Source organism: Centropristis striata, chromosome 3 (genome assembly GCF_030273125.1).
Source record: "Centropristis striata isolate RG_2023a ecotype Rhode Island chromosome 3, C.striata_1.0, whole genome shotgun sequence".
NCBI classification, from domain to species: domain Eukaryota; kingdom Metazoa; phylum Chordata; class Actinopteri; order Perciformes; family Serranidae; genus Centropristis; species Centropristis striata.
Window position 1 is genome coordinate 9,115,765 of NC_081519.1, and position 26,928 is coordinate 9,142,692.

A 26,928-nucleotide genomic window follows, 5' to 3' on the forward strand; every position below is an offset into this window, starting at 1 on the left:
GCAGTAACATATCCCGTGACGGTTATACTAATATTATATTTTTTTACTAATGTGGTTAAGTGAAAGCTGTAGTTGCTTTAGGTGAAGCTCATTTTGAACTATTTTATATAGGACTACAACTAACTGATTATTTTCTCCATAAATCAATGGATTGTTACTGTAAGATCTCTGAAAATAGTGCAACATGCCAACACAATTACCAAAAGTGACACCTTCACAATGTTTGGTTTGTCCCACTAATAACTCACACCTCAAAACTGTGAAAAATACATTAAAAGGAATTAAAAGGAAAAACATGGGAATCCTCACTTATGTTTTTAATCCACTACCAAGTAGTACTGCTAATTTTGTTGTATTCTGTACAATGACAATAGTCTTTTTGTTCTATTCTATCTGATGACAATCTTTCCAACTCTTTTATGAAGATGTTCTTTTTATAGTATTGGAACAATGTAAACTGTAGATGATATTTAAAAATAGTGCACCAGACTTGGGAGTTGATGGTTTTTTTAATCAGATGTAAAAGATGGAGACAGTAAAAAAAGTACATCCTTAGCGAACCAATATACATGTTACAACAATATACAGATATATTATCTATACACAGCATTGCAGTGACTCCCCACTCACTGTTTTGAAGTCACGTACCTTTACTTGACCTTTTGTATCCGACTGCATCCCCTATACAGAGACAGGCAGTTTCAATTTAGCTGAGACCAGATGTTAAAGTTTGTTCTTTACATGGCACTGGAGTCAATCACCACAAGTTCTTCTCCGTCAGCAAGACATGATTCATCCAGTCAAGGCAAGAATTCAGATGTTTTAAAAACAACATTATAACATTCATTATTAATCTTATTGTTAAAGACGGATAGGTGTTTCTTGGTCTGAGATTTTTTTTTACATGCAGTCAACTCATTCACACAAACAATCTACATTTGAAGTACACAGTATAATTTATTCCTAAAGGTTTCTTTCCCTCTTTGTACTTTTGCATCCACAGTTAGGTTGAATTGAACATTACAAAAAGGGACACACAATGGCTGCAGACAGTAGCGGTGACGTCAAGTGGAATGTAAGGATTTTCAACCTCACGCCCTAATAATATTACTCAAACAGGCCTTCACAACCTGGACAAATAATACGCATGCACACAAACACAATAACATCAATATATACATTACAAGGGTCCTTTTCTACTCATAGCATTTCTACTAATACCCAATGAGAATAGCTTGTGCTTAAAATAAGGTCAGACAAATACTGATTTTGGAACAGCTCACTCATTTGTGAGTTGAACGATTTGAAAGATTTAGGGAACTGTCCGTAAGCAGTAGACATGACCCCCAGGTGTCGCCACACCAGTCACTTTTCTAAAAGATGCTCCATCTTCGGGTTGATGAATGAAAAGCCAGCGAATGCCGACTGATCCATGGAGTCTATGAAGTTCTTATCGCTGTAGGAGAGGCGAGGCTTCTCACTGAGGAACTCCCGATCAAAGTTGCTGCAATCATTCGGTGCTTTCTGTAATCGACAGCAAACATATCTCAGCAAAATGATAAAGCACTCATCACAGATTGTAGAAATAATGTATGTAAACACAGCACATAATCCATTTTTTTTCATGTTTTATTTCTCAGTTGCTTGTACGTGGGACCTACCACTTTGGGTTTGAAGGGGGGTTCAATCTCTCTCCTCTCCAAGGCCTGAAAGTTGAGGGGCTTGAAAAAGGGGTGTATCCGGATATTACCCACAATTCCTAGCCTGCGAGTGGGGTCTCTCTCAAACAACTGCAGAGAAACAAAGTCAGTAAGGGTAAGGAGGGAATGTGCATCATAACATCTCAAACTGCTCCTTTTTTGGCTTCATGACTATATTATATAATTGGATTTTAATAGACTTCCTCAACCAGCTGTAGAATTCTCTCATCCTCTACAGGAGCATTAGGGCTTAAAATTTAGGGCTATACCAATAATTTAAAGCTCTGAAGCTTCATTCATAACACTGGCATTCAAATGCTAAATTAACATTCAAATGCTATGCAGCAACTTCTTTTTTTACAAATAAATATGAGGCTACAGTGCAATACTATTAATGTCATTCTACTTGTAGAACTAGATTACAGTACTGGCTGCGTAGGATTGTTTCCGACTCTTGTGATCCAAACATTTCAAGTAACTTTTTTTAGTCTAAAGGTCAAAATTTATTTTAAAAAAATGTAAGAAGATGCAATGAGTTATATGTTCTATTGAAGAAAGTTGATTAAGTACAAAAATGAAATATGAAGACATTCTACGTTTCATTCAAAAACCTCAACAGAAGCTTCAAATGTAAAAAAAAAAAGAAAGAAATGACTTAATGACTTAAATTTAACTATAAAATAATCAAACACATAAACGCCAGATTTCCCCCGAAATCAAAATGGTGTCCAATAGATATACTTTCTATGAAAGGTATGGTACAGACCCGCTCAAGAAGGTCTTTGGCCTCTTTGTTGATCCAGCGCGGATAGTGAGGAGTATCCATGCGGATGGACTCAAACAGCTCATCCTCATCATCTCCATGGAAAGGCGACTGACCAACCAGCATTTCATACAGCAACACCCCAAATGACCACCAGTCAACAGAGAAGGAGTATTTCTGTCCCAGCAGGATCTGAGTTGAAACACAATAAAATAAATAGGAATTATGGTAGACAGACACACACACTTGTTTGAATGCATAATGATAAATGCAAATGAAAAACTTATAAATTAAATATTCTAGAACACAATATGAAACACTGTACCTCTGGAGCGATATAGTCAGGAGTACCGCAGAAAGTCGTAGCGCGATTCTCTCCAAACACGTTCTCCTTGCACATGCCAAAGTCTGCGATCTTTATGTGTCCCTCATGGTCCAGCATCACGTTGTCCAACTTAAGGTCTCTGGAAACAAAACAATGACAGCAGGACTAAACATAAGCACAAGTGATTTTGAACAAAACAAAATTGTGAGTTTGCAACTATTAGGTTTAATCCAGCTGGACTGTAAAATATTGAATGCTCACTGTCTTAAACAACACTCAAGCGAGAAAGAACCTAACTCACAGCTTTTTTATTTTCAAGTAGCAAATGGGTTTTGGTTCGTTTTACTATGATTTGAAAAATCACAGATCTAAATGATTCAATGTGAATATTCAGTCCACTGTTGTGTGTTAATGTATGTGTTAATTTATTACTATCCTGATTCCAAAAAAAGTTGACAAAATGAAAACAGAATGCAATGCTTTGCAAATCCTTACGACCTGCATTCAATTGAAACCTGATGTTTTTGGTAAATATATACTCATTCTCAATTTGATGCATTCTGTTTTTATTTACATTTTACACAGTAAAGTATGTAATTGCAAGTAGTTATACTATTGCTATGCTTTTACAGTCAGCTACCTACTGCAAGAAATAACAAACTCACGGTTTCCTCAACAGTCTTAATTCACAACTGTATAACCACACAATAATAACAAAACTTTCAGGAAAAAAAGTGTCAAAATGTGTGGGATTACCTAACAAAGCAAGTTTCAAGTGTGATCAAGTTCATTTTCACATTGCACTTGCAATGTGTCTGTGTCTTTATCTTGTGGGAGAAAATAATCCAATATGGTCAGCTGTGATGCAAAGACTATAGCAAAACATGAAAAATGACCAGTATGGTCACTTAATGCATGCAGTGTACTTCCAGATTTAATACATATTATTGTTCTGACCTGTAGATGATCCCTTTGGTATGTAAGAACTGAAGACCACATATGATCTCAGCAGAGTAGAACCTGGATGGACAAACAAAGCAAAGATGATATCAACTACTCATCTCTGGTGGAAAGCTGCAAGTCTGTACTGCAGCTATCTCACTAGTGAGTTGGCAGCGAAACACTGGTGTCACTCATTTCAGTGTAGAGCTGAATTATTGAGGAGGACATTTGTATGGCGTAGCAGACAGGTGAATAACGCTCTCATAATGTGAAACCTGAGAGCTGCAGTGAGCGGAAAGATTAGCCTATCTCTGACCTGCTTCTCTTGTCATCTGTGTCAGCTGAAACGATTGAGTCCTGAGAAGACATAGTGGAGCCTCCGCTCTAACCCAATAACTGGCCGTTCACTGTAAACGACCGACTGACAAGGACTGAATAGACTGTCAAGCTTTATCTACTGATCATCTCTCACTACAGCTCTCTTCGAACGAGTTAGAAAGTGCACACATATATATATATATATATATATATATATATATATATATATATATATATATATATATATATGGACATGCATGTCTAAACCTGCTCTACAAACACAAAATGAAGTTTACATATCAGCAAGTAAGTCTGGCTTTGCAATGTGAGGAACGTTGAGACGTTGGACTAGACTCTCTATAGCACTGGGTCGTGAGGTTGGCAGTAGCCACTGGGAGTACAGGGCCTTTGTGCTGATAAAGAGGTCATCAGAAACAATACAGTTCAGTTGCTGCCTCAGGAAAAATACTGCATAACCAAATCCAGGAGATACTTTTCATTCCACTGTGACAACTTGTGTAGCAACACAGGAGCCCTATTATTATATTTAAACATGTATGTAAATAAACATGAAAACACATGTCAGCTCAATTTTTTTCTCTTACTCACTTAGGGTAAAATATCCATCTAGGCTGAATACAGTCACTGAGTGAGGAGGATTTTAGTAGATGCCAACACAAGATCAGGTGTCTGTGTTTGCTAAGTAGCGAATTACTCCTGTCATCTCATGGGCCCAGGACACAGCCACCAGTTTAACTACAGGAAATCTTGCCACAGACCACATTTTTTTGGGTCACTGTTCGTCCTACTTTTGAAACACACCAGCATGTTCAAACATAATAGTAGTAATATTAGTGTATACTAGTGTGAAAGAAAGATGATGGTAAATGTATTGATACTTTTGACTGGTTGAGTTGTTTCATTTCCTAACATTACTGTAAGCTATTTTGTTGAGTTCCCTTTTAGCAATTAACCAAAGGGTGTATTTACACCCTTTGGTTAACAGTAACGTAGCGTATATGCCTTGGCCTTTACTGTGAAAGGTAAGAGCAGAGGGAGTTGATAAGCTATATGTTGCCTTTATCATGGTGTAATAAAGTTTGTCATCTTGGTTCAAACTATGGCTCTGTGTTGTGGTTAAGAATTAAGTAAGAGCGCAACTCAAAACTCTCGGCTAAAATACAGTGTTAATTTTGCATATGTGCGTTCAGCACAACATGGTGGGTTGATGCATTTATTTGCTGTGTGAAATATTCCCATTCTGTGTAAAAGTACTTACTTATTAAGTATAGTGATATGCAAATTAACCACATGAAAAAATGGTGTGAAAAGGTCTTTACGTTGCTCAAAATAATCAAAATATGTGTACTATAGCTGTATAACTGCTCAAACTCTTTGATACAACAAAGAGCACACAAAGGCTACTAATGGAAGACATTTTATTTTGAAAAAAAATCCATTTAGATAAAAAAGCACCTGCAATGGAATGTTTCACATCATCTTTGTTTGTAAATGTGAGAATTATTAAAACTTTAGTTGGCGATGGCACAGGTGCCACAAAGCTTTAGCCTTCACAACACTCTCTTTTACCAGTGGGCCATTGTTTTTTTCTGGAGGGATTCCCACAGAGTGATGAGTGGAGAGGTGGGTGGTAGTAACTGATACCTCCTCATACAAACAGCACACAGGCTCTAAGAGCTGCTTAGTCCTTACAAGGCCAGTCTGCTAGTGAGCAGCAGCTTATGGAAGCCAGCCCCGATGCATCAGGGTTCAGTATATCATGTAGACAAAAAAATAAAAAACATAATGGGATGGAGACAAAGAGAGTGACATAGGGAGAGTAAACATAGGCTCTTCTTTACAAGTATCTGCTTTCCATCAGCTCATTGATTCTGTATGTGTGAGTCCCTGCACAGCTAACACGTAGCATGCGCGGTTCTTACACCAAGTCTGTATGTTATTATGTCTGTGTGACTGGTGTGACTCACGTGGCTCTGTAGAGTTCAAATCGCCCTTTCTCCTGAATATGAAACATCAGATCTCCTCCGTTCAGATACTCCATCACAAAGAACAAATGCTCCTGTTGACAAGTTTCACTTTGAGTATTAAGGATACGATTCCAACCAATGGTGTTGAATAGGAAAAATACATAAACACTAATGAGATGAAAGTGGTCTACCTTGGTTTGGAAGGTGGAGTAGAGGTGTGTGAGGAAAGGGTTATCCCAAGCTAAAGCCAACACCCTCTTCTCTATCATAGTGCACTCCACATCATCATCCATCAGCACTACATCTTTCTTCAGAGCCTTCACTGCAAAGTACTCTCCACGACCCTTCAGCTCGGCCAAGAGAACCTGTGTGGTGAAGGGAACAGAGAGGAAGATGAGAAAAGAGTAGACGAGAGAAAAAGATATGTTTTTTTAACTTTCAATGTTCTCTAATTAAACATTTCTCTTAAACAACAATAGTACCTTACATTGACATCTTGCTAACACCTTTATCAGATTTAAGCTAAAAATGCTACTTCAACTGATATACCATTAGTCATCAGAGTAAGCCAGGATTGTTTATTTTGCTTCAATTTTATGATGTACTTATTCAGATATTAAGTTTTTCTTTAGTTAGTTTATTTGTGGGGTGGGGGGCTGGAACCATGTTTGTGAATGTGTGCTCAGTATTTGAAATCTGAAAATAAAATATACTAAATCATTTAAAAAATGTGATTAAAAAAAAACACCAGTACAAAACGAAAATATACCTACACACAACTAAAATCAACCCACCACAACAACCTGTCTCTGTTCACACCTTTACTTTCTCACCTGGGTTCTCAGAGAGAGCCATGTGGCCAGTTTGGCCTGACCACACAGGAAACTTACTTAGAAGCATACATATGGCCCTCCTTTCAAATGAGAACATAGGCCCCCCGTATATACAGACTAACAGAAAAGACCCCCATCCCCAACTTACCACAGAGAACATTTAATACATCATGCGGGGTTGTTACACTGAACAAACACACATATAACAGTCTAAGTTATGTCACAAAAACGGCAAACCCCCTACACACATTTGAGACAAGAACAGAAGCTTTTTTTCTGTCTTATAAAGACAATACAGCTTGAAAAGTCAAGTCTGCAGTTCATAGTTTGATCAAACGTCTACATTTTATGCCATTGATTCTGTATGAGGACTGTGTGTTCCAGTGTGTACATGACATTTGACAAGTGTTGTCAGTAATGGTTATCCTCACTGTTTTTTTTCCTTATATAGCAGTCTTACATTTATCTTAACACTGAAATGGTTGCATTGTACCTTTCCAAAGCTGCCTTTTCCCAAAACCTTGTGGAAGACAAAGTTGTCCACGTTGATGCGGGTCAAATGGGAAATACGAGACTGAGGCCGTGGGTTGGACCCTTCCCACAGTCTGCCATAGGGAGATCCATCTAATGAACAAACAATTACCACACATAAAATACTTCATAACATAAATACCGTAAACACTTGTGTTTATTATCTTGCAAATATTATTATCAAAACAGAGTCCATACAGAAAAAGGCTCACTGACCATTGATGTCCAGTCCAGAAAGCTTGCTAACTTCATCGTAGATTCCAATATCAGGCAGATCAGCCAGGTTGGGATCTGAACGGCGGGTTGACGATTTCTGATTGAATATAGAAAGAAAAATAAAAAATAAGCATGAAACAGCCAGGCAAATAGTTTCCCAGCAGTGGTTACCCATCTAACTAAGGTATATTCAATGAGAGCATATTTTGTCTCATTCTTCTCTCAAACAATGGTCGTGTTCTCTGCCTATCCCCCAAACTACATACATTTAGAGACCTGTAAAAACAGAAAGAGAGAACTGAGGGTTCCACAATGAGCCAGTCCTTAAACACACCAGGACAGGAAGCTCAGGTTCCCAACAAGGTCTAATGTCACACTCTTAACAATATGTCAACACACACTGGGGCTTGGGAGTTTCACATTCACAGGACACTTAGTTTGATGGTTTTTTGATAGGCCATTGTTGATAATCAACTTGCTATCAAGGCATTATAACAATAACAATGTGTTAGTAGAACTAATATATTGAAATGATGAACTGAGTGTCACTTGATACTTACACAATAATATTGTGAGGAGGAGTCTACAGACATGCTCTGACTGTCAAGGGTACAGTTGTGTTCTTACTATTCCAGACGTTTAAATGAAAAACAATCTCTTCTTCTTTAACAACAAGAATAATAAATACATTTTTTAAAATAAAGGCATTTTTTTGTTTTTTTCTACAAGATAGTTACACCCTTGGACTTGGACAACATCCAATTTAAATGTTCAAATTCAGACTCGCCTCCAGACTAACAACTCTTGAATACAAAACAATGCCATTTTTGTAAGTTTAGATGTTGTGATAAGTGTAAAAAAAAAAAAGCTATTACCTTGGGCAGGATATTAAAATGTATTTAGTTCTCATTTACAATAGTGATCATCTCATCATCAAGTTACATTTATGTTCTTCAAACCCATCTCAGCACACTAATATAAAATAATTTAATCAGATATCCACAATGTGTGAAAGAGCCAGGGAGTGATTACATTAGGTGGTATGGTATCTGAGTCAGGCTTGTCCTTAAAATTCTTTAGACTTTAGTCTGACTTGACACTCAACTGGACCATGCATCAAATGAATTGTGATAGTCTCAATGAACTCACCGCGCTGACTTGTGTGAGTGCTTCAGCTAGTAGTTTTTGGTTGATACCACAAAGGTTGGCTACTTTATCCTGACACTTGTGATGGACATTCATGGCACAATCTACAAACAGAGAAAAAAGGCTGTTAAACATAAAAGTACACTTACACTCCAACAACTAGTGAGTCATATCTGCACAGTACCTTCACACTTCAGGCCTTGTTTGACAAGACCCCACAGCAGACTTCCACAGTGGTCGCAGAAGGTGGGACTCATGTAGTTGTTGGTCTTGAAACGGTGTGGCATGTCAATTTTAAAGCGCTCCTTCTGAAACTGCAGGGACAAATAGGATTTGTCATCTCCATGAATGACCGCTGGCAGAGGAATTCTAATCAGTGGCCTGTGATACCTCGCAGGCCTGCGCACTTGCCTCATTTTTTTTCTTTTCTTTTTGCTTTGTTGTCTGCTTCCCTCTCTGAGCCTATACTGACCAAACTGCAGGATAAATGTTTCTTTTCCCCAGGTTTACCTCTACACTGATTTAGAGTGCCTCTCTGAGACCACACCCCATGTGTGTGCTTGGTTATTTCCATGCAACCATTATCTAGAAGATCAGTTGGTCTTTGACCACCAATATTGATTATCATTGAAAGGCACATCTTATAGCACGTGGACCCTGACTGGTGTCTTACTTTGCAATCAAAGGGATAGTTCAGATTTTTTGAAGTGGGGTTGTATGAGGTACTTATCCATACATAGTCAGTTGTATTACAGACAGTAGAGTGCAATCGGCATGCACCCAGTTTGAAGAAGAAGGGAAGAGTATCAGCACGGAAGCTGAGCAATGCAGCAGCAAAACATACTTTAAATATCTAAAGAAAAGACCAACTGAAAAACATTAAATCTCAGTTTAAATGTAGGCTATATGAAGAATATTTTCACTGCTTTACCTTGCCGTCAGATAGTCCTGTCTAAGTTTAGGCAGAGAGAACCGAACCTGTTATTTTTGCTCTCTTCAAAAGCATCAGACTCCTTTGACATAAACAGCAGTTTTACCTTGCAGAACACAAAAGTTGCTAGTCTACCGCTGCCTTGATCTGTGGTTTCTTTGGGTTATTGTGAACTTTGGTGTTTTAAATGGTTCGTTTGGATTCACCAAAGTCACACAATATCTCCTGTGTTCTATAAGGTAAAAGAATGACTGTCAATGGAGTCTTGCTGCAGCCCCCATTCAAATCAGTACATCACTTCACTTCCATGCCGGTACTCCTGCCTGCCTCTTCAGACTGGATTGTACCGACTGCCATCTACTGTGGGTAATACACTGACTATGGACAAGTAACTCGTACATCCTGACATAGAAAATCTAAAGTATCCCTTTAAACTCTGACGCAGGAGTACCTGCCAGTTTAATAATAATGTCATTATTGTTAAAGCTGTTTATTAAGTAAATAACTATACTATATAACTATAAGTACTATAACAGCAAAAAAAAGGTGAGGAAAGCCCACACTAAACTGAAATTGTGAGACATATGGAGAACACTCAGTACATGGTGTACTGCACAAATATGTGATACGTACCACAGTATCCCGACTGTTGGCAGCAGTACCGGTACATCTGCCGATGATTTTGTCTATGCATTTCTTGTGGATGGCTGCATTGCATTCTAATAAAAATAAAAATAAAAAACAAGGAAAAAGAAATTTGTTTAATTTGATTTTTTGTGTCTGACCATATCATGTACAACAGGCATGCAAATAAAACAGTGAGGAATGTATTTTTAAAAATATATTATCTATGCACTGGGTTGCATAAGCAATGCACACAGCACAGTGAGTTTTTAAATTATTGTACACTTACGTCTGCATTTATAGCCTTGCTTGTTGAGTCCCCTGTGGGAGGTAAAGTGACACAAATGGGTCAGTCTGTATCATTCTTGGTTTGCTGATTAATCACTTAGTCAAAATGAACAGCTGCACTACGCCCATACTGATTTGTGTATCAGGGTTTCCTTTTTTTACAAACTTCCCCTCCAGAGACCAAAATGGGCTTCAAAGCACATCTGTTGCCATCAAAAATAGTAAACATTGTCATTGCCTCAGTTCTATCATCATAAGAAACCAGTTTGTCTAGCTCTGTGAATATTAAATACAGCAAAATAAAAGGAAGACCCTAAATACTATTTTTGATTGTTTTTATCTCAAAGTGTTCAATTTCTGTTTTAGTTTATCTGATCTGAGGTATGAATTCCCCTTTAGCTGCTTTGAAGGTTTGTTAAGAGGGGAACAGCAGGCCGGACTGACCAGACAAATTCTCTGCACACAGAGCAGAAAGTGGGCTGTCTGAAGAACGTAGCGATGAACTCGTGGTTCTTAATGAAGTGGATCTTGGCCTGCTTGATGGCTCCTCGTCTACGGTTCAGGGTAGGACCCTCCTCCTCCTCTTTGACAGCCTGCTTATTCTCTGCAAGATACACAGATAAACAAAGATCAGTCATCACACAGCATTGCAATGGAAAAACAAAGGTCATTTCTCACTAACTGGTAGCCTTAATCTATGGGGACCCAAAGAAATTACTCATGTGAATACTTGTGGATAAGATTATATTACCAAGGAAAAACACTGACAAGTGGCTAGCCGGCAGTCAGTGTATATATGGGGGTGGGGGTGGGGTGGAATGATTCCAGTCCATAGTTATCAGAGGAATGATAAGTCCAGACTGGAAATCACACAAACTGGGTGCGGAGCTAGAGATAAAATCAATGGCTGAAGATTTTTATTCAGATATGTTTAATATTATAGTGAAATACTATATAGTATACAAGGGCTTTGGGAACACAATAAAATGGTGAAATTACAAAAAAACAGAGAAACAAGATTGTCACAGAAAATGATAAAGATTACAGAATTAAGTCCCCAAGCAGAGAACAGAGGAAAGTTAAGAATGCTTCCATGTTATTTCCTTCACCTGTATCCACCCCCTCCAGAAAATACTGCACTGCCATCATCACTTTCCCAGAAGGATGGAGATCCACCTGAACACACAAACACACAGTTAGACACACAGACAGTTACACATAGTCAGCCTGAGATATTGCTCTACAGGGACAGAGGACAATCTGTGATGTCCTACCCAGAACTCCGCTCGCCCGTTGGCTTTCTTGCAGCGCTCTGCCAGGACAGACACTCCAACAGAGACCTCAGCCAGTGGCTCCTCTGCTGTCTTCATCAGTAGTACCTCCAGCACACGACCCTCATAAATGTGTGCATCAAAACTGGCCTTCCAAGCAGGGTACATGGTGGGTTTCCGCTGAACCAGGGTCTTACCTCGTTCTAGAAAAAGGAAGATGGACATCAAGGGAAAAGAAAGACGTTTTATTTTTATGTTTTCAAGTGCAAGAAATAAGAAGAAAGTGACAGGGAACAACTTCTGTAAAAGTAAGGCTGGTGTCAGCTGTCAAATAGTTTCTCACCAGTTGTCAAGGCCTCCTTCATCTTGATTGCACAGAAAGGTGGGTCGGCCGGCGGAGGCAGTATGCCCAAGTCATAGGTGTTAAAGGCAATCCTCAAGAAAGGAGCCATGGTGACGAGTGCCAAGGTCACCTGCTTTCAAAGATGGACAAACACAGTGGACTAATTAAAGGAGCACCTTATCTTCTTCTTCTTACATATATATATATAAGAAGATAAGGTGCTCCTTTAATTGACGTTTTAGAAGTAGATTTAAAACATATTCCTGACACCTGCACATGGACATAAACACAGTAAAAGGCTGTACCAGCAAGGACATTGTGACTTCTGTTGAAGTCAAGTAAAGTCACTTTTATTTATATAGCCTAATATCACACATCACTAATTTCCCTCTAGTGGCCTTACAATCTGTACAGCATATGACACCCTCTATCTTTAGACCTGTATTCAGATAAGCAAAAGCTGCCCCAAAAACGCAACCTCATAAGTTTTAGAAAATAGTCTGACTACAGTGAAATTGCGACTACTGGGACTAACATCACTACACATAGATACAATTGTTCCTTGATTCTACAAGAATCTCAGCTTTCCAGTCATACTCAAGTCAATAAAATTGTAAAACTGTTTAGGAACCTCATTATGCAGAAACACACAATTTTAGATAGGTGAAAATAACACTATTTTCATTCAGATATCTTGAGGTCAGAGGTCAAGGGACTCCTGTGAAATGGCCATGTTAGTTTTTTCCTTGCCAAAAGAGTCAGGAGTCAGTATATATCAGTAAGAGATCAATATCACCCTACATGCTGGGCAGTAGCTGTTGATTTTACAGAACTGGTTGCAAGACCTCACATGTGTTACAATGTGGAACCACAACTTTTTCTGTAACATCTACTAGTATGCACCACCAGTTTCTGCAAGTGCAGTGAAAAGGTGACACCCATGAATTTCACATGTTGGCCAGACACACCCATGTTGTCTTGCATATTCAGTCCACACCTCTTTGTATAAAAATACAGTCATAATATCAAAGTCCCAGCATCATTTAAGCCTCTGCTACCTGTATGGTTCCCTTTCACTGTGTTTTCTTGACTGTGTTGCTGAATGGCTGCAGCTGCAACAGTGGAGGTGTTTTCCTGTACTATGAAGGCAAAGCGAGCCTCAACATGTCGCTAATCCAAATACAAGCATGCAGTGCACCACAGTAGGCCTAACTGGTATTCACAATCTTGAACCCATAAGCCTCCCACACTAAGACCAGGAAAGTAAGACACAGAAAAAAATACAGTGAAGAAAAAATGTTGAGGGAGGGGATGAACGACCATATTCACTCACTCACTGACTGCTGCTGTGAGCTGTGATGTCAGGGTTTTTGCAGTTAATCAATAGCAAGCACACTGTGTTATTGAGGGCGGTAGTGATTGATTACCTAGCAAACTGTTCATGTGCAGTTTCGATTTGTTCCATCTGTTAAATTCAGTAGTTATGCCCCATGCACCAGTACAATGCAACTTTCAGTCTTCCACTTAACTTCCTAATTTTCGTCTTGATACAAACTGCTTCCTGGTACTTTCAATAATGACCAACACAAGAGCATGTTTGTTAGCAGGGGTAGCAAGGTTGAAACATTACATTATCACTCCAAGAATCTGGGCTTAGGTGATATGTAATCACACTAAGAAAAACTTTGTTGGTACATGTTTGCTTGTTTTTCCAACACCATATCTTAAAATTAAATTTATACAAGTACAATACTGTTGTAGCAGTGGCATAAGTAACTTTTCTACAGGTATGTCAAGTCTGAGTGCTGGATACCAAAGTGTATATAAACACTTCTATGAGGTTATTTAATAATAAGTTGATTTTGGTAAGTTAAGTAGAAATTGGGAGGTGTGATTAGTACTCTTGCTTCGCTACAACAAAAAAAGGAAGAAAAGTAAAATGCAGAAAAAGAGAGGGAGCTTGTACAGTGAACTGCTATATATATGTAATTGCCACCTCACAATGTAAGCATCGGAAATTTAGCCTGCCTGCATTAAACTACCCTGTTGCTGCTGGTGATGGAAACACGTCCTCACACGTACTTCTGAGTCACACACACACTATGCTAAAAAACATATTGCAACCAGTTTGAAATCCTTCACATGATGTTCAAAAACTAAAACAGAGTACAAAACACTACTGCATTCATAAAGCACAGTAATGCTGTTATTTGCAGTACAACTGTAGCCATTTAAAGAGCATCAACGGAGAATCAGGCAGTGCATTTGATTTTTTTTTTTTTTTGCAACAATTCTGTCTAAAGGATGTGGTTGGTTGTCAGTTGCAGATGTTTCTTCAAGTGTCAGACGACAATGTGAGTTCATAAACTCTTTATTGTACTTTGTAATACACCTTCACAGTGTTAAAATAATCGCCTAAGTAATTTTTTGTCAAAATTGTTTTTTTTGCCTAAATCATCTCCTCATGACACCGGCCACCTATGGTAAAATCGCCTACATCCTCAGTTGATCAGATCATGTGATTTTACCCCTTTAAGATCATCACTTCTTTGACAATTTGCCACATTCATAGGCATCAGATAATAACACGGCAAAGAAGAGCTAGAGGGAGATTGTTTAGTTATCAGTTTAGTTTATCATAGTTTTTTTGTTGACACTAATATTGGTAACACTTTACTCTAAGGTGTCTATATAAGAGTGACATGAGCGTGTCATAAACATGACATGGGATGTGTTATGAACATTAATGACACTTTGAAGTAACATTAATGCTCATGTCATGTTTCTGACAGGCTTGTGTGACTCTTATGTAGACACCTTCAAAATAAAGTGTTACCATACCTTGCTTAAGTAAGAAAGGCATGTTCAAAAATTGCCTACGTCATTTATTTCTCTTAAGTTACATAATTTACACATAGTGTTATTACTATGCCAATAGCCATCCTTTGTTACGTCATTTTTGAGTGAAATGATCAATAAATGTCATATTTTACACTTTTGGTGTTTTTTTGTGTTTCTTGCAAAACTTGAAAAAACGAATTAGGCTATTATTTTAACAGGGTGACGACATATGCTGCATAATGTAACCGTTTTATTATTTACTCCCCTTTCTTTGCTGTACAGACGAGCCCACATTCCTCCTCGCGCCCGATGTTACAATATATTCTGTGACCCGTGAGATGCTGTGACCTCAACTGGAATTCCATATCGCCTTCGCCACCATGGCTGCACATCCGTTCAGTTTTCTAAAGATGTATTAAGATGGGAGTTACACATTTTGAGAGCTGTCAAAGCGCAATGTGGTGGCCAGCATCAATCAGTTTATATGTTAACTTTTACATGTTAATGTTTCATCAACCAATCAGTCCTTTTTCCACAGTGGACGTATCGTAAACACACAGTAACACGTAAACCTAACAGGTTACAGATTCCGTCGCACCATCATCAATTTAGCTTAATTAAACGAGGGGACTCCATCAGAAAAAGTTGGTCGGGATTAATATGTCAGTCACAACAGCTAGTTGGCTTGCTTTAAATGGCTATTGAACAGATGGAGACGTTGTGATAAAGTTGCTACTCTAAGTTTATTTACAGACGTTACAGTACTTTTTAAGACAGAAATAGTTAACGTTAGCGTCAACGGTTACGGTTGAGCGAACGTTACAGATGAAAGAAGACGAGGGGGTACGCTTGGAGGGTCTTTAAACAACTTTTTTCCCAAACGCACGAGACCCTAACTCGTGTGAAAAACTTGACTTAAAAATAAAAGCAGCAGCAGCCTCACCTCGTCCCTGTAAAACTCGTCGCTGTGTCTTTGTCACCGCAGTACGACGAAAGTTGCTCCGTCTCTTCTCTCGTTGTTTCGCTCTGTGATTCGGTCGATTGAGGAAGTGTGGCGCGCGCTAGCAGAGGCTTTCTCGGCAAGCTGTGACGTTTACCTGCTACACACGCGCGCACACACACGCTCTCTCTCTCTCTCTCTCTCTCCCCCTCTCTCTCTCGCGCGCACACACAGTGTAGTTTCATTGCAACCTATTTTAAATAAAGGTCCTGTCAGTCATTTTAATGTTGTTGTTTTTCAATTTTCTTTTTCACATAAATACATTTCAGCAACACATTGTCCATTAACTCCCCCGACTCATTTATATGATGATGTGTGTTCATCACTGCAGACCACTTGATCACCTGAGCTGAAAAAAACCTGCTCAGGCAAATACAACTGTAGATACAGATCTGCATTGCTGGTGAGTGTGCCCTAGATTACCGTAGCATAGCCTGGTATGTGGGGGAAGAGATGGTTTTCTTTCCACTTAAAGTGTTTGTGTGGCAGGGGGGTGGGGTCACGTGGCTGATACTGTAGGCTGCAGTGATAGTTTTTAGGTTTGAGCTGGGTTTTGTGCTGGTGAGGAGGTGGCAGATCTGGCTCTTGCAGCCAAGGGATCTTTTCTTGTTCTGAACTAGCATGAGCACACCAAATTATCCGTATCCTTTTATTTATTTCATGCTTGCACACACCCCCTCACAAACACACCCCCGACACACACATCCAAGTACTTGTTTGAACAAATGAGCAAGTACAGCTATTCTCATCGGATGAGACTAATGAAATTTTGGCTGAAGTTAACAAACATCTAAATGAGGAACGCGGCTTTAAATCCCTGCAGAATTAGTCATAATTAGATGTTTAGGTGCAGTTTATTAGCATGAGGCTGTATGTGCTGCTATAGTGCAAAGTGAAACCTGCCAGGAACAGGCTGACCGTGCACAGGTGTGTCAGTGTTCCCCTCTCTCTTCTGAGGACTTATATAACAGGCAAATTGTGAGTCATGGCAGACACAGGATGTCTACAGTGGAGACTGTGTGCACCAAAAACTTCATTGCCCGACTGCTCTTCACTGACTCTGACAGAAGCACATTCAAAGCTAGAGGAAGCCTTTCCTTCTGTTCCTCCTCTAGCAAACACACACACACACACACACACACACACATATCCACACATACCAACTGTCATGACCTACCCGTGGGATGTATATAGGCTGTAGAACAGGCGGATGTTAAATTTAGCATACAAAGTCTGATGGAGATCCACATAGAAACTCCCTATGTGTGAAGATGATCCATATGGCTGTATGTCTCAGCTGTGGCACAGACAGGAGAATATTGCATCATTTGTAGCTGAGTTTGCTATTGTGATGTATTAATATACAAATAAGTTATGTTTTTATTGGTGTGAGTAACATCCCAAGAGGTCCTACTCCAATAAGATGACTTATTATAAGAAAATATATAATACAATACTGGATAATTTTATATCTTGAAATGTAATAATCTGAGAAGTAAAAATCACTTTCTGGTTAGATGAATTGCTAGCACCTCATTCTATTTGAAGACTAACTTTACAGTACTTGATTTAACTGTAAAGCAGCATCAATAAAGAAATGCAGATGACGAGATACTGTTGGGTCTCAAAGGACACAGGCATCGATCACACATCAGCCCTGATGTCATGCTACTACAGCAATTTTAGAACCAATCGTCTATCAGTCAGACAACAATTTTGACCATGAAACAGTCCCAGTTTGGTTTAGTCACCAAAATGACTTACTTAGGTTTAGGTACAAAAACTAAGTGGTTAAAGGTAATAAAGAGCTAAATTGTTGTCAAATGATAGTTGACATATTCCAAGATTGCATTTTAGCCAATGAGTTCTGCCTCTTTTGCCCTTCAAACTGACTGTTTACCTGTGGTCAACCAAAGCCTGCTCAAACGTGACTGGTTAATGCTACTGAAACTACAAATTTTGCATTGATATGCAGATATGTGTTTACTGAAATTACCTCTACAGCAATATACTGACTTTTAATCCATCATTTCTTTATACGATACTGTGTTAAATCATAGGGCTTGAAAAGTTTTCAGTCATTAGAAAATATGGTATCTAAAAGGAATAATTCAACATTTTTGGAAAAACAATGTTATTGAGAGTTAGATTTGAAGAGTGACATACTATATGTCTGTTAAATATGAAGCAACGTAGTTTACCACAAAGTGTGGAAACAGCTAGACTGGATCTGTCCAAAAGTTACAAAATCCACCTACCAGCACTTAATTATATCTGGATTGTTTAATCTATACAAAAAGCGTAGTGTAAAAACCACGCTCTGTCATTTTACGGGTGTCGTGTGCTGGACTATTTCTGAGACTTTCTGAGTCTCCACTGGTTGCCTGGCAACTGCTCCCAGCAAAGAAATAGCCCAACACAACACAAACTTGTCAGATTAACCAAGACGAGATGTTACGTGTTCATTATGAGCCTGAGTAGTCCTAGTAGGCAGCTTTTGTCACCTTTGGACAGCGCCAGGCAAGGTGTTTTATCTCCAGTCTTTATGCTATGCCAAGCCAACCAGCTGCTTCACCGAGCTTCATACTGAACTGACAGAGACAGTGGTATCAAGCTTCTCATCCTGCCAAGAAAGCTACAAAGCATATTTCCCCAAAGGTCAAACTATTCTTTGAATATAAAGGAAAAACAACACCCTGACTGTCTGTGTCTTGGCTCAAAGACTCCAGACAGATTTTATATCCCTCGGTGACAGCTGCCGGCCCTGCTGACACGCGTTTATGCTTCTGTCTCTGCAGATCACTGCCGATGACAGAATGGTCACAGAATGGAAAGCACAATGCAGACTCCATGTTTAGGCAACAGGGATAATAAATGTTCAGTCGTAGGTGCAGAGTGTGCAGAAGGCTGTTTCTCTCTGTTTGTCCTGTTGAGGGAGAGCGGGCTATTTAAAGCTTTAGGGGAGGTGGAATAGGTGTAACATTGACTTGGCAGCGTAGGCTGCAAAGAGTTTACAAAGTGGGACATAAGAGTGTGTCCCTCTATTCTTCCACCAGCCTCTCCTCTTTCTCTCCCCCTCCCCATCTCTGAAGGACGCCCAGAGACACAAGACAAGGTGCAAACCCAGAAATGTCAAGCCAATGTCAAGTGGACACGGCTATTTTCCCCTTTGTCCTATTTTTCAGTCTTTTTTATTTAAATCTACAGCTATTACGTAATCAAGTCTTTCTTTTACCCCTGAGGAGCTGCCGCCCACACAACATTAGATGAGAAGGCATGCTGTTATAACTCACGACATCAACACAAACACTGCACTGGCTTCTCAGACTAAAACTGAAAATGGCCAGAAAAGTTTGTTGTTACAAACTGCTCACACAACTCCCCTGTCAGATCGTCGTGGTTAAGAAAAGAAAGAAGCCATAGATGGGGAAGTTGAGCTCAGAAAATTAATCTTTAGAATCAGCTGTTAATGGCTCCTGAGGCAGAGCACATATAACAGAGCTGAATGCGTCCGGCCTTATTGAGTAGGCCGTGTGTGTATGATTGATTATTTGCTTCTCTCTGCATTGCTCCTGCCTGCAGCGATATGAAGTAAGCTTGGATTATGACACTGTTGCTGTCCCACTGTAATAAAACAAAAAGGCCTTTCCGCCATCGTCACAGCAAGCTTTCATCAATTGTTTTTCTATTTAATTAGCACATATCGGCTCATTAAAGTGTGATTGGACTTTTTCGTTTTTGTTGTTTGCTCTTCAACCAGCTCAAGTCAACAGTTTCCTGTTTTCTGATGCTTCGCTGCAAACAGAAAAATCATAAGCAGAAGTATGGTAAAAATACAAAAATGAAAGCTCCTTTTCACACATACGTGTGTATGTGCATATATATATATATATATATATATATATATATATATATATATATATATATATATATATATATATATATATATATATATATATATATATATATATATATATATATATACAGATAACACTTCTGTGTTTAGGTGGGTATTTCAACTGATTTGCTCTTGGCAGCTATTCAGTTTAAGTGTTGTATAAAGATGACACCAGGTACATTTTCCACTCAGCACTGAAACTGAGCCAATTAAGAGAGGTTATTCCAGCAGAATAAGGAACAGGTGCAGGAAGTGTGGGAAGATTAACACTTTAAAAAACTGTCATTTGTGTATTGTGTCACAACTAACAGCAACAAATGAAAGAAAACATTACTAAGATTTGATTTTTTTAAAATGAAGAGTGAAGCAACAGAGGAGGGAGAACACAGAATTGGGGCTAGAGAGGCAGAGCGGTGTGATGAATGAGCTGTCCTCTATATAGGACGAGGTGTCTGCAACTTTTCAGGAGCCCCAGAAAGCAAACTTTCTGCCTAATATCATTCTGGGTCAGGAAGCCTCTGGGGTGGGGGGGGCGAGAAGCAGAGCAGGCCTGGCCTTTCTTTGGCCGCACAGCACATCACTCAGTCCCTGGTGTCTTCCTGAGCAGCTGAAAATGTGTTCTGAAATACAGAAGCCAACTTGGTGTTTCATCAGATCTGGCCACACATAGACCACATGCCAATGCAGACTCATATGAGTGCAAATTGTGAAATGCAAACTGTTCAGCCTCCTGGCAGCAAATGTGTCCATTTTCAATGTATGGACTGAGCTCGGTCAACAACAAGACAGTGACAGGAAGTCAATGCCAGCCTGTTGTACTTTAATGTTTAGTCCACCTGCCATCTACAGGACATGCGGAGGATAAAGAGAAAACACAGACACGGACTGATTCCATAGTTTAAAGCCTCCTTTACTTGATTTAAAAATAATACTGTTAGAAATTAAAAACTGAAAAAATCAGCAGTTACAGTACAAAGTCCAACACACTGATTATGCAGATCAAGTGATTCATGGTTCAATCCATAGCTGGATGTGGAGTCTTTATACAAATAAGAATTTACATACTTATTTAAAGTATTTAAAACAATAAATTGGCCATATTAAAAAAAAATTACGGTAAGTAAATAAAGTAAGTTCAGTAGCTGCAGCTTCTGGCCTCTACGATAAAAATACACTCATATTTCTTTCTCAGGTTCATTCCTTTTTATATCAGTGCAAAAAAAAAAGCATAGAAACTGTCTATTTACTGGCAGGACCATTTCCATCAGTACAGTGCATGGCAAAGCTACAGACACTTCCATACATATAAAATTACTCATTCTTTGATACAGCCTTTCCTTCAGAGTATTAGTCATAGATTGAATCCGGTGGAAGAACACGTATTGAAATGAAGGCATAACTAATTCAGCTTTTACTGACGATCAGGCCATTCCAGATTTGGGCATTTTTTTGACTGAGGCTGAAATGTGTTACTATTTTTTCAGCCTCTGTGAAAATGACAGTAAAATCATTGTGGTTTAAGTATAAGTTTGTCCAGTTTTGTCTTAATGTTGTACTTGAAATATTTGATACCCTGAAAAAATAGTTTAAATCATCAACCCTTTCTTTCTTTTTCTCTAAATAAATCTGTAATGTTCCCCGTGATTTGGAGGAAGTTTGCTGATCAGCTGTTGGGGGAAATACAGGTCACATCAATGTAATGTTCCACACTGACAGGTATCTGGGCCAACGCCTCTCCTCGTGCAGCTCTCAGCACCACACCTGCTGTAACAGCAGGCAGGGGACACTGGAGGTCGACAAAGTAGGTAATCGTGTCCCCTCTCAAAGAACAGGATGTCTTCTTTTGTTCAGTCCAACCAGACACTTGCAGACATAATCAAATATCTCTTTTTTTTCTTTCACTCTCCATCATTCCACTTTTGGTTTCACAGTCTGTTTGTATTAGAAGGAAAGGCAGCAGGCTTCTATTTTGGGCAGCCAACCTCAAGTGGCTGATCCTATAAAACTGTGGCTTCCTCCATGGCGTTAACCCACCTGTATGAAGAGAGGACATCACATGAGGATAAAAGCAGAATTACCTGCAACACCACTAATTCTGTGCCTGTCAGCAAGACATACAGCTGCATTATTAACTGAGCTAAATTTATAGCATGCTCCCCAATTAGAAACATTGTCTATTTTGCCCTAGAAGAGTAACTTTTACTAACTTCGCTGTTTTTGTAAACTCTGCACATTGCTGCTATTCAGAGATAAACACTGAAAGTCCAAATTTGGTGTTGCTCATGTTTCCACTTCAGGCCAGTCAAGTCAAAGTTTACATGGATGTCTGAGGGTCAAGGAAAACTATCGAATGTTGGGCCAATTAAGCCCTCAGGGACTCACTGAGAAATGTAAAAGTTAGAATCTCGACTGTTTTTCTTATTATTTTTTCCTTTTCCCAAGATAGAAAATTGTGTGACCCTACAAGGCATCAGTAAGGTCGCAGTGGTATTACAGTAACCATGGTATGCAAATTAGCGGTTATGATCCCATGTACTTTTGCTTATTTACAGTATTGAAGAAATGGAACCAGACCTGCACGTGTAGATCTCCATTCCTCCCCAACAAACTTTCTTTGTCACGTTGTGCCACACATGTGATGTATTCTTTTTTTTTAAATCAATTTTCATTTATCAATTAATTTTTTTAAAGGTCCTGCTCCTTTTTTGTTCCTAATTTCTTTTGTTAAAGCAAAAATATTGCAGCTTTTTCTTAACCTCTCAACATTTTGAAATTAGCTATCAAGGATGGAAGTTTCTCACCTCTGGGCTGTGAAGTTGTCCTCAGCTTTAAAGGAGTAATATAGAGTGTTTTTGTGGTAAAGCTGGAAGATGTTGGCCTCCTCCTCTCCCCCCTGCTTGTCGGGTAGCTTCACTGTGAAACCCAGCAGAGGTAAACTCTCGGATGCTACTTTCTCCTGCAGACAGAAAATGAATAATAAATTAGAGGGAACAAAAATGGATTATAAGACACAGTGATGTAAGCTGTGTAAAGTCTGTTTAAGTGTGAATATGTGCTGTTCAGGTTAAAGGGGAGTGCCTGTTTCCCCTCACCTCTTGGGCTCGGTAGGTGTAAAGCACCTTGTCTCTTAGGAGGAACCACAGTCTCTTCCAGTTCCTCTTGCTCTTCTTACTGCGCTGCAGAGTGCCACTAATGGAGCCTTCCTCCGACACTGTCACCTGCATGAAACAGGAGCAGGAGGAGGACTGATAACTACCAATGTTACTTCACAGCTGTCATCCACACCACCAGCATGGCCCTCTCATGTTGCAGGCGTACCTGAGTGAAGGTGGCAGTGCCTTTCCGATGTCTCCAGATGTTGGGAGGATGAATGTTTTGGAACACAGCAGAGAGAGGACGACTGGAGCGGCTGGGACGAGGGCTACTCTTACCTGACAGCACAGAGACGTCTCCCCCTGCAGAAATATACAATTGGTTTTTAACCACAGCAGAGGAGATGAGACTGTAACCAGTGGTGGAAAGCAACTAAGTACATTTACTCAAGTACTGTACTTTAGTATCATTTTGAGGTACTTGTACTTTACTTGAGTATTTCCATTTTATTTAGCTTTATACTTCTACTTCACTACATTTGAGGCAAATATTGTAATTTTTACTCCACTACATTTAGCTGACAGCTTTAGTTACTTTTCAGGTCCAGATTTAACATTAAATATATGATCAATTTAAAGTGATTTGATATTTATTTAATTAAACCTCATAAGAGTATATTAAGTCATTGAATTAGCCCTATCTGGACAACAGTAAAATGCTGCTCACATAAATGCATCAATAATAACAATCCAATTATATATTTAGAAAATATAAAACAATCTGAGTGGGTCATTCCGCAGTACAAGTACTTTTGATACTTTAAGTACATTTTGATGCTGATAAATTTGTACTTTTACTTCAGTAAGTTTTGAATGCAGGACTTTTACTTGTAGTGGAGTAATTACACAGTGTGGTATTAGTACTTTTACTAAAGTAAAGGATCTGAATACTTCTTACATCACTGACTGTAACTCCTAAACTGACAAATTATGTGACATGGCAGGTTAATGGTGCAACCTTGGTAGCACGGCAGAAGTTATATCCTTTTTTGTTGAATCATATTGAGGATAATTTGAATTGAATCGTAATGGGAATGTAATGACCTTTTTTCCCGACAAATGTGAAATATCTTATAGTAAATAAGCAAATTTTTCTAAGTAAGGAAAATAAAGGGAAATGTTTCCTTTACATGTGAAACTCTGTTTCATTTATGCAATTTCCTGTATATTGCATGAATATTACACAAACCGGAGTTTAAGCTCAGAGTGTGCAACACACGGAAACTATATTGTGATGCAACTGGCACTGATGTGTTTGATGTGCACATATTAGTAGTTCATGACTCTTCTTTGATTTCTACTTCCACTTTTTGTTCAATAAAATACATTTGTTTTTCCAAAATCTGCCAGCTGTCGGATTTCAGTCCATTGTAAGTGGGGCAGAAGAAAAGCAATGCTAAATGTGTGGGCTGATAGGCAGACTGCCAATTAAAGCGATCCATGAAACCCAAAAAATGTATTCAAGCTGAGCTTTCCCATACCTCTCTTCTTCAGCTCGCTGTAACAGTGGTCACACACTTTGGCCATGCGGTCTTTCATGTATTTCAGGGGATATCTGTTCCTGGAGCAGCTCCGACAAACAATCTGTGTCAAAAAACATCAATTCACCACAAGAGCACAGACACATTTAGCTCACGGGTCAGAGACAAGATGGTGCATCCTCTAACATATATTGAAGGGACCGTTTTGAAGTGAGGTCGTATGAGATACTCACCCATAGTCACTGTTTTACCTGAATACAGTAGATGGTGATAGGCACACCAACAGCAGTTTAGATAAGCAGGCAGGAGTAGCGACACAGAAGCTAGGAAATGTACTGCAGCATAATGTCAGTATCAGTTCTAATGAACTCTATATTTAGAATCATTTCACTGAACTGATGAACTGCAGATGTTATCTATGCTCTCTTCAAAGCCACCATACTCCTTTAACAAAAAAAAAGCAATTTTAGGCCCCGTTTACACGAGGACGCTCGCGGGTAAAAACGACAAAATATTTTATCGGAAGTGCCTTTCGTTTAGACTGTGACGGCGTTTTGGGGGCTTAAAGACGCAAAAATCTGAAACCACCTTCCAAAGTGGAGAAGTTAAATACGCTCCGCCATAGCGTGTTCGTCTACACTGACAAGACGCAAAACTCTGCTCAGATCTGCTCACATCACGTATGTGTTTACGTCACATACATGCTCCAGTAAAGGAAAATAAACAAATGTGGGATTATTTCCATGCGTCGGAACTTCAAGCTGCTCTGGCAGCTCTAATAAACTTACAGGAGTCTTTCCACCAAATGTACAGGATATGTACAGATAGTATTAGTGAACAGAGAAGGACCTGTAATTACCTCTATCACATTTTGGATGCAGCAATTCGTTGGAGGCGAGCCAGACGGCTGTGAACGAGACCTGGGAGATCTAGTGATGGTGGATAACTTTGTGGAAGGAGAAGCTGATGAAAATGTGTGGCGTGAAAACTTCTGCATGCCCAAAGATGCTCTTATCGCTTTAAGTGATGCCGCCTGGCATGCATACAATCGAATTTCACACACGTTTGCGTCACCGTATGCACGGAGATTTCTTCCCGAAAATGCTCGTCTAAACGAGGAATAAAAAGTGAAGACGCGACGCCACTTTTGCGTCTTCTGTTCAGACCGTCCTCGTGTAAACGTAGCCTTATTTTGTAAAACACACAAATTGCTGATCTACCGCTGCTTCATCAAAGTCAAATAATAACACAAACAAACTAACAAGGAATCAAGGAATCTGGAGACCAGCAACTCCTGTGTGTTGTGAGGTAAAAATGACTATTTTCGTCAATGGAGTCTGGTGGCTTTAAATAGAGCATAGATAACAGCTTCAGTTGCCCATCGGAAAGGGTTGTTTAACAGCAAGGTCAAGTGGTGCAAATATTCTAAATATCGTGAAAACTGATACTGATTTTTTAAGGTGACCAAAATATTTTTTTGCTGCCGACCCCTTCCATAGCAGTACATTACTCGCCTGCTTCTCCAAACTGCGGCTTGCCGACCACCAATAACTGCAGGAAATACACCGACTATGGATAAATACCTCATACAACCCCACTTCATTAAATCCGAACTATCCCTTTAAAGTATTATCGCGGACTGTGTTTTATGTGTGTGTGACTCACTCTTCCGCAGCCATGGCAGTGGTGTCTTCGGAGAGTGAGGCTGAAATCTGAGGTGCAGTTCATGCACATCATCACTTGTGAGACTGGAACAAGCGTGGGGGCTTTCTCTCCGAGAGTCAGCTGCAGGCGATCTCTGGCCTGGAACAAACACACAGAAACAGAAAAAAACACACTGACACACACTGCTGAGATCATTGATGATGATGACTTAAAACATAAATCTTCTACTTGTTGGGTGAGGATTAGCATGACTGAGGAAAAGTGTTATGAAGCAGTGACTCAATGCTGTTGATAAATACAGAGAAGCAGAGTTTTCTCACCTCTCCTGAGCAGCTGTTGAATGTTACAGATCCTCTGGCGTGTTCAGTGACAGTGCGGCTTAGAGTGTAAAACCAGTCCTCTCGTTCAATGAAGGAACTGCAAAAAATAAATAAATCACAAAATTATCACACTGTTAAAAAATGCATAAAGTAATAAACACACTATATTTACTAGTCAGTTTTAAACCGTTTCATCACTGTCATTATTAGATATTAGCCATTTTTCAAACAGGACACAGTGACCCACCTTGCAGACAAAGTGATGGAGATGTCTGTTCCCTCGATCCTCAGTGCGTTTTGAACATTTTCCACGATGGGTTTACTGACCTGAGATCAGGAAGATCATAAATCA

At 39.3% G+C, this 26,928-nt stretch overlaps 2 protein-coding genes across 5 annotated transcripts in view; both read right to left on the bottom strand.

The window, feature by feature from the left end:
• Positions 1-490: 490 nt before the first annotated feature.
• prkcda (protein kinase C, delta a) lies at positions 491-16,139 on the bottom strand. 2 transcript variants are annotated; one of them, XM_059328356.1, is made up of 18 exons: positions 16,004-16,139; positions 12,220-12,349; positions 11,880-12,079; positions 11,715-11,781; positions 11,050-11,209; positions 10,607-10,638; positions 10,327-10,412; positions 8,947-9,076; positions 8,766-8,866; positions 7,617-7,713; positions 7,363-7,493; positions 6,228-6,401; positions 6,037-6,128; positions 3,746-3,808; positions 2,789-2,927; positions 2,467-2,655; positions 1,662-1,790; positions 491-1,524 (listed from the first exon to the last, which is right to left on the bottom strand). In XM_059328356.1, exons 2-18 carry the CDS (start codon positions 12,326-12,328, stop codon positions 1,366-1,368), a joined length of 2,058 nt encoding a protein of 685 aa, XP_059184339.1. In that variant the 5' UTR covers positions 12,329-12,349; positions 16,004-16,139; the 3' UTR covers positions 491-1,365. The 2 variants fall into 2 exon arrangements, with proteins under 2 accessions (XP_059184339.1, XP_059184340.1); XM_059328357.1 differs by having other exon boundaries at positions 12,220-12,352; positions 16,004-16,089.
• Positions 16,140-20,847: 4,708 nt separating this feature from the next.
• Positions 20,848-26,928, bottom strand: part of LOC131969001 (FYVE, RhoGEF and PH domain-containing protein 5-like) — a 28,222-nt gene continuing 22,141 nt past the window's right edge. For 2 of the 3 annotated variants that reach the window (XM_059330105.1, XM_059330104.1), the window contains exons 14-21: positions 26,824-26,903; positions 26,577-26,673; positions 26,257-26,394; positions 24,592-24,694; positions 23,277-23,413; positions 23,051-23,176; positions 22,760-22,914; positions 20,848-21,992 (exon numbers count right to left, since the gene is read on the bottom strand). In XM_059330105.1, the coding sequence (XP_059186088.1) occupies positions 21,956-21,992; positions 22,760-22,914; positions 23,051-23,176; positions 23,277-23,413; positions 24,592-24,694; positions 26,257-26,394; positions 26,577-26,673; positions 26,824-26,903 (873 nt within the window). In that variant the 3' untranslated portion in view covers positions 20,848-21,955. The remainder of the gene's footprint in view (positions 21,993-22,759; positions 22,915-23,050; positions 23,177-23,276; positions 23,414-24,591; positions 24,695-26,256; positions 26,395-26,576; positions 26,674-26,823; positions 26,904-26,928) is intronic. The other variant, XM_059330106.1, reaches the window with a different exon arrangement.

What these genes read in the sequence shown, in the direction of transcription:
- prkcda (XM_059328356.1), bottom strand. Translation starts at nt 12,328, where the DNA reads ATGGCTCCTTTCTTGAGGATTGCCTTTAACACCTATGACTTGGGCATA. An exon ending in CCAACAGTCGGGATACTGTG is followed by an intron (nt 9,077 to 10,326) that starts GTACGTATCACA and finishes TTGTCCCTGCAG; the next exon opens with TTTCAGAAGGAGCGCTTTAA. An exon ending in CTGACTATATCGCTCCAGAG is followed by an intron (nt 2,656 to 2,788) that starts GTACAGTGTTTC and finishes GTTTCAACTCAG; the next exon opens with ATCCTGCTGGGACAGAAATA.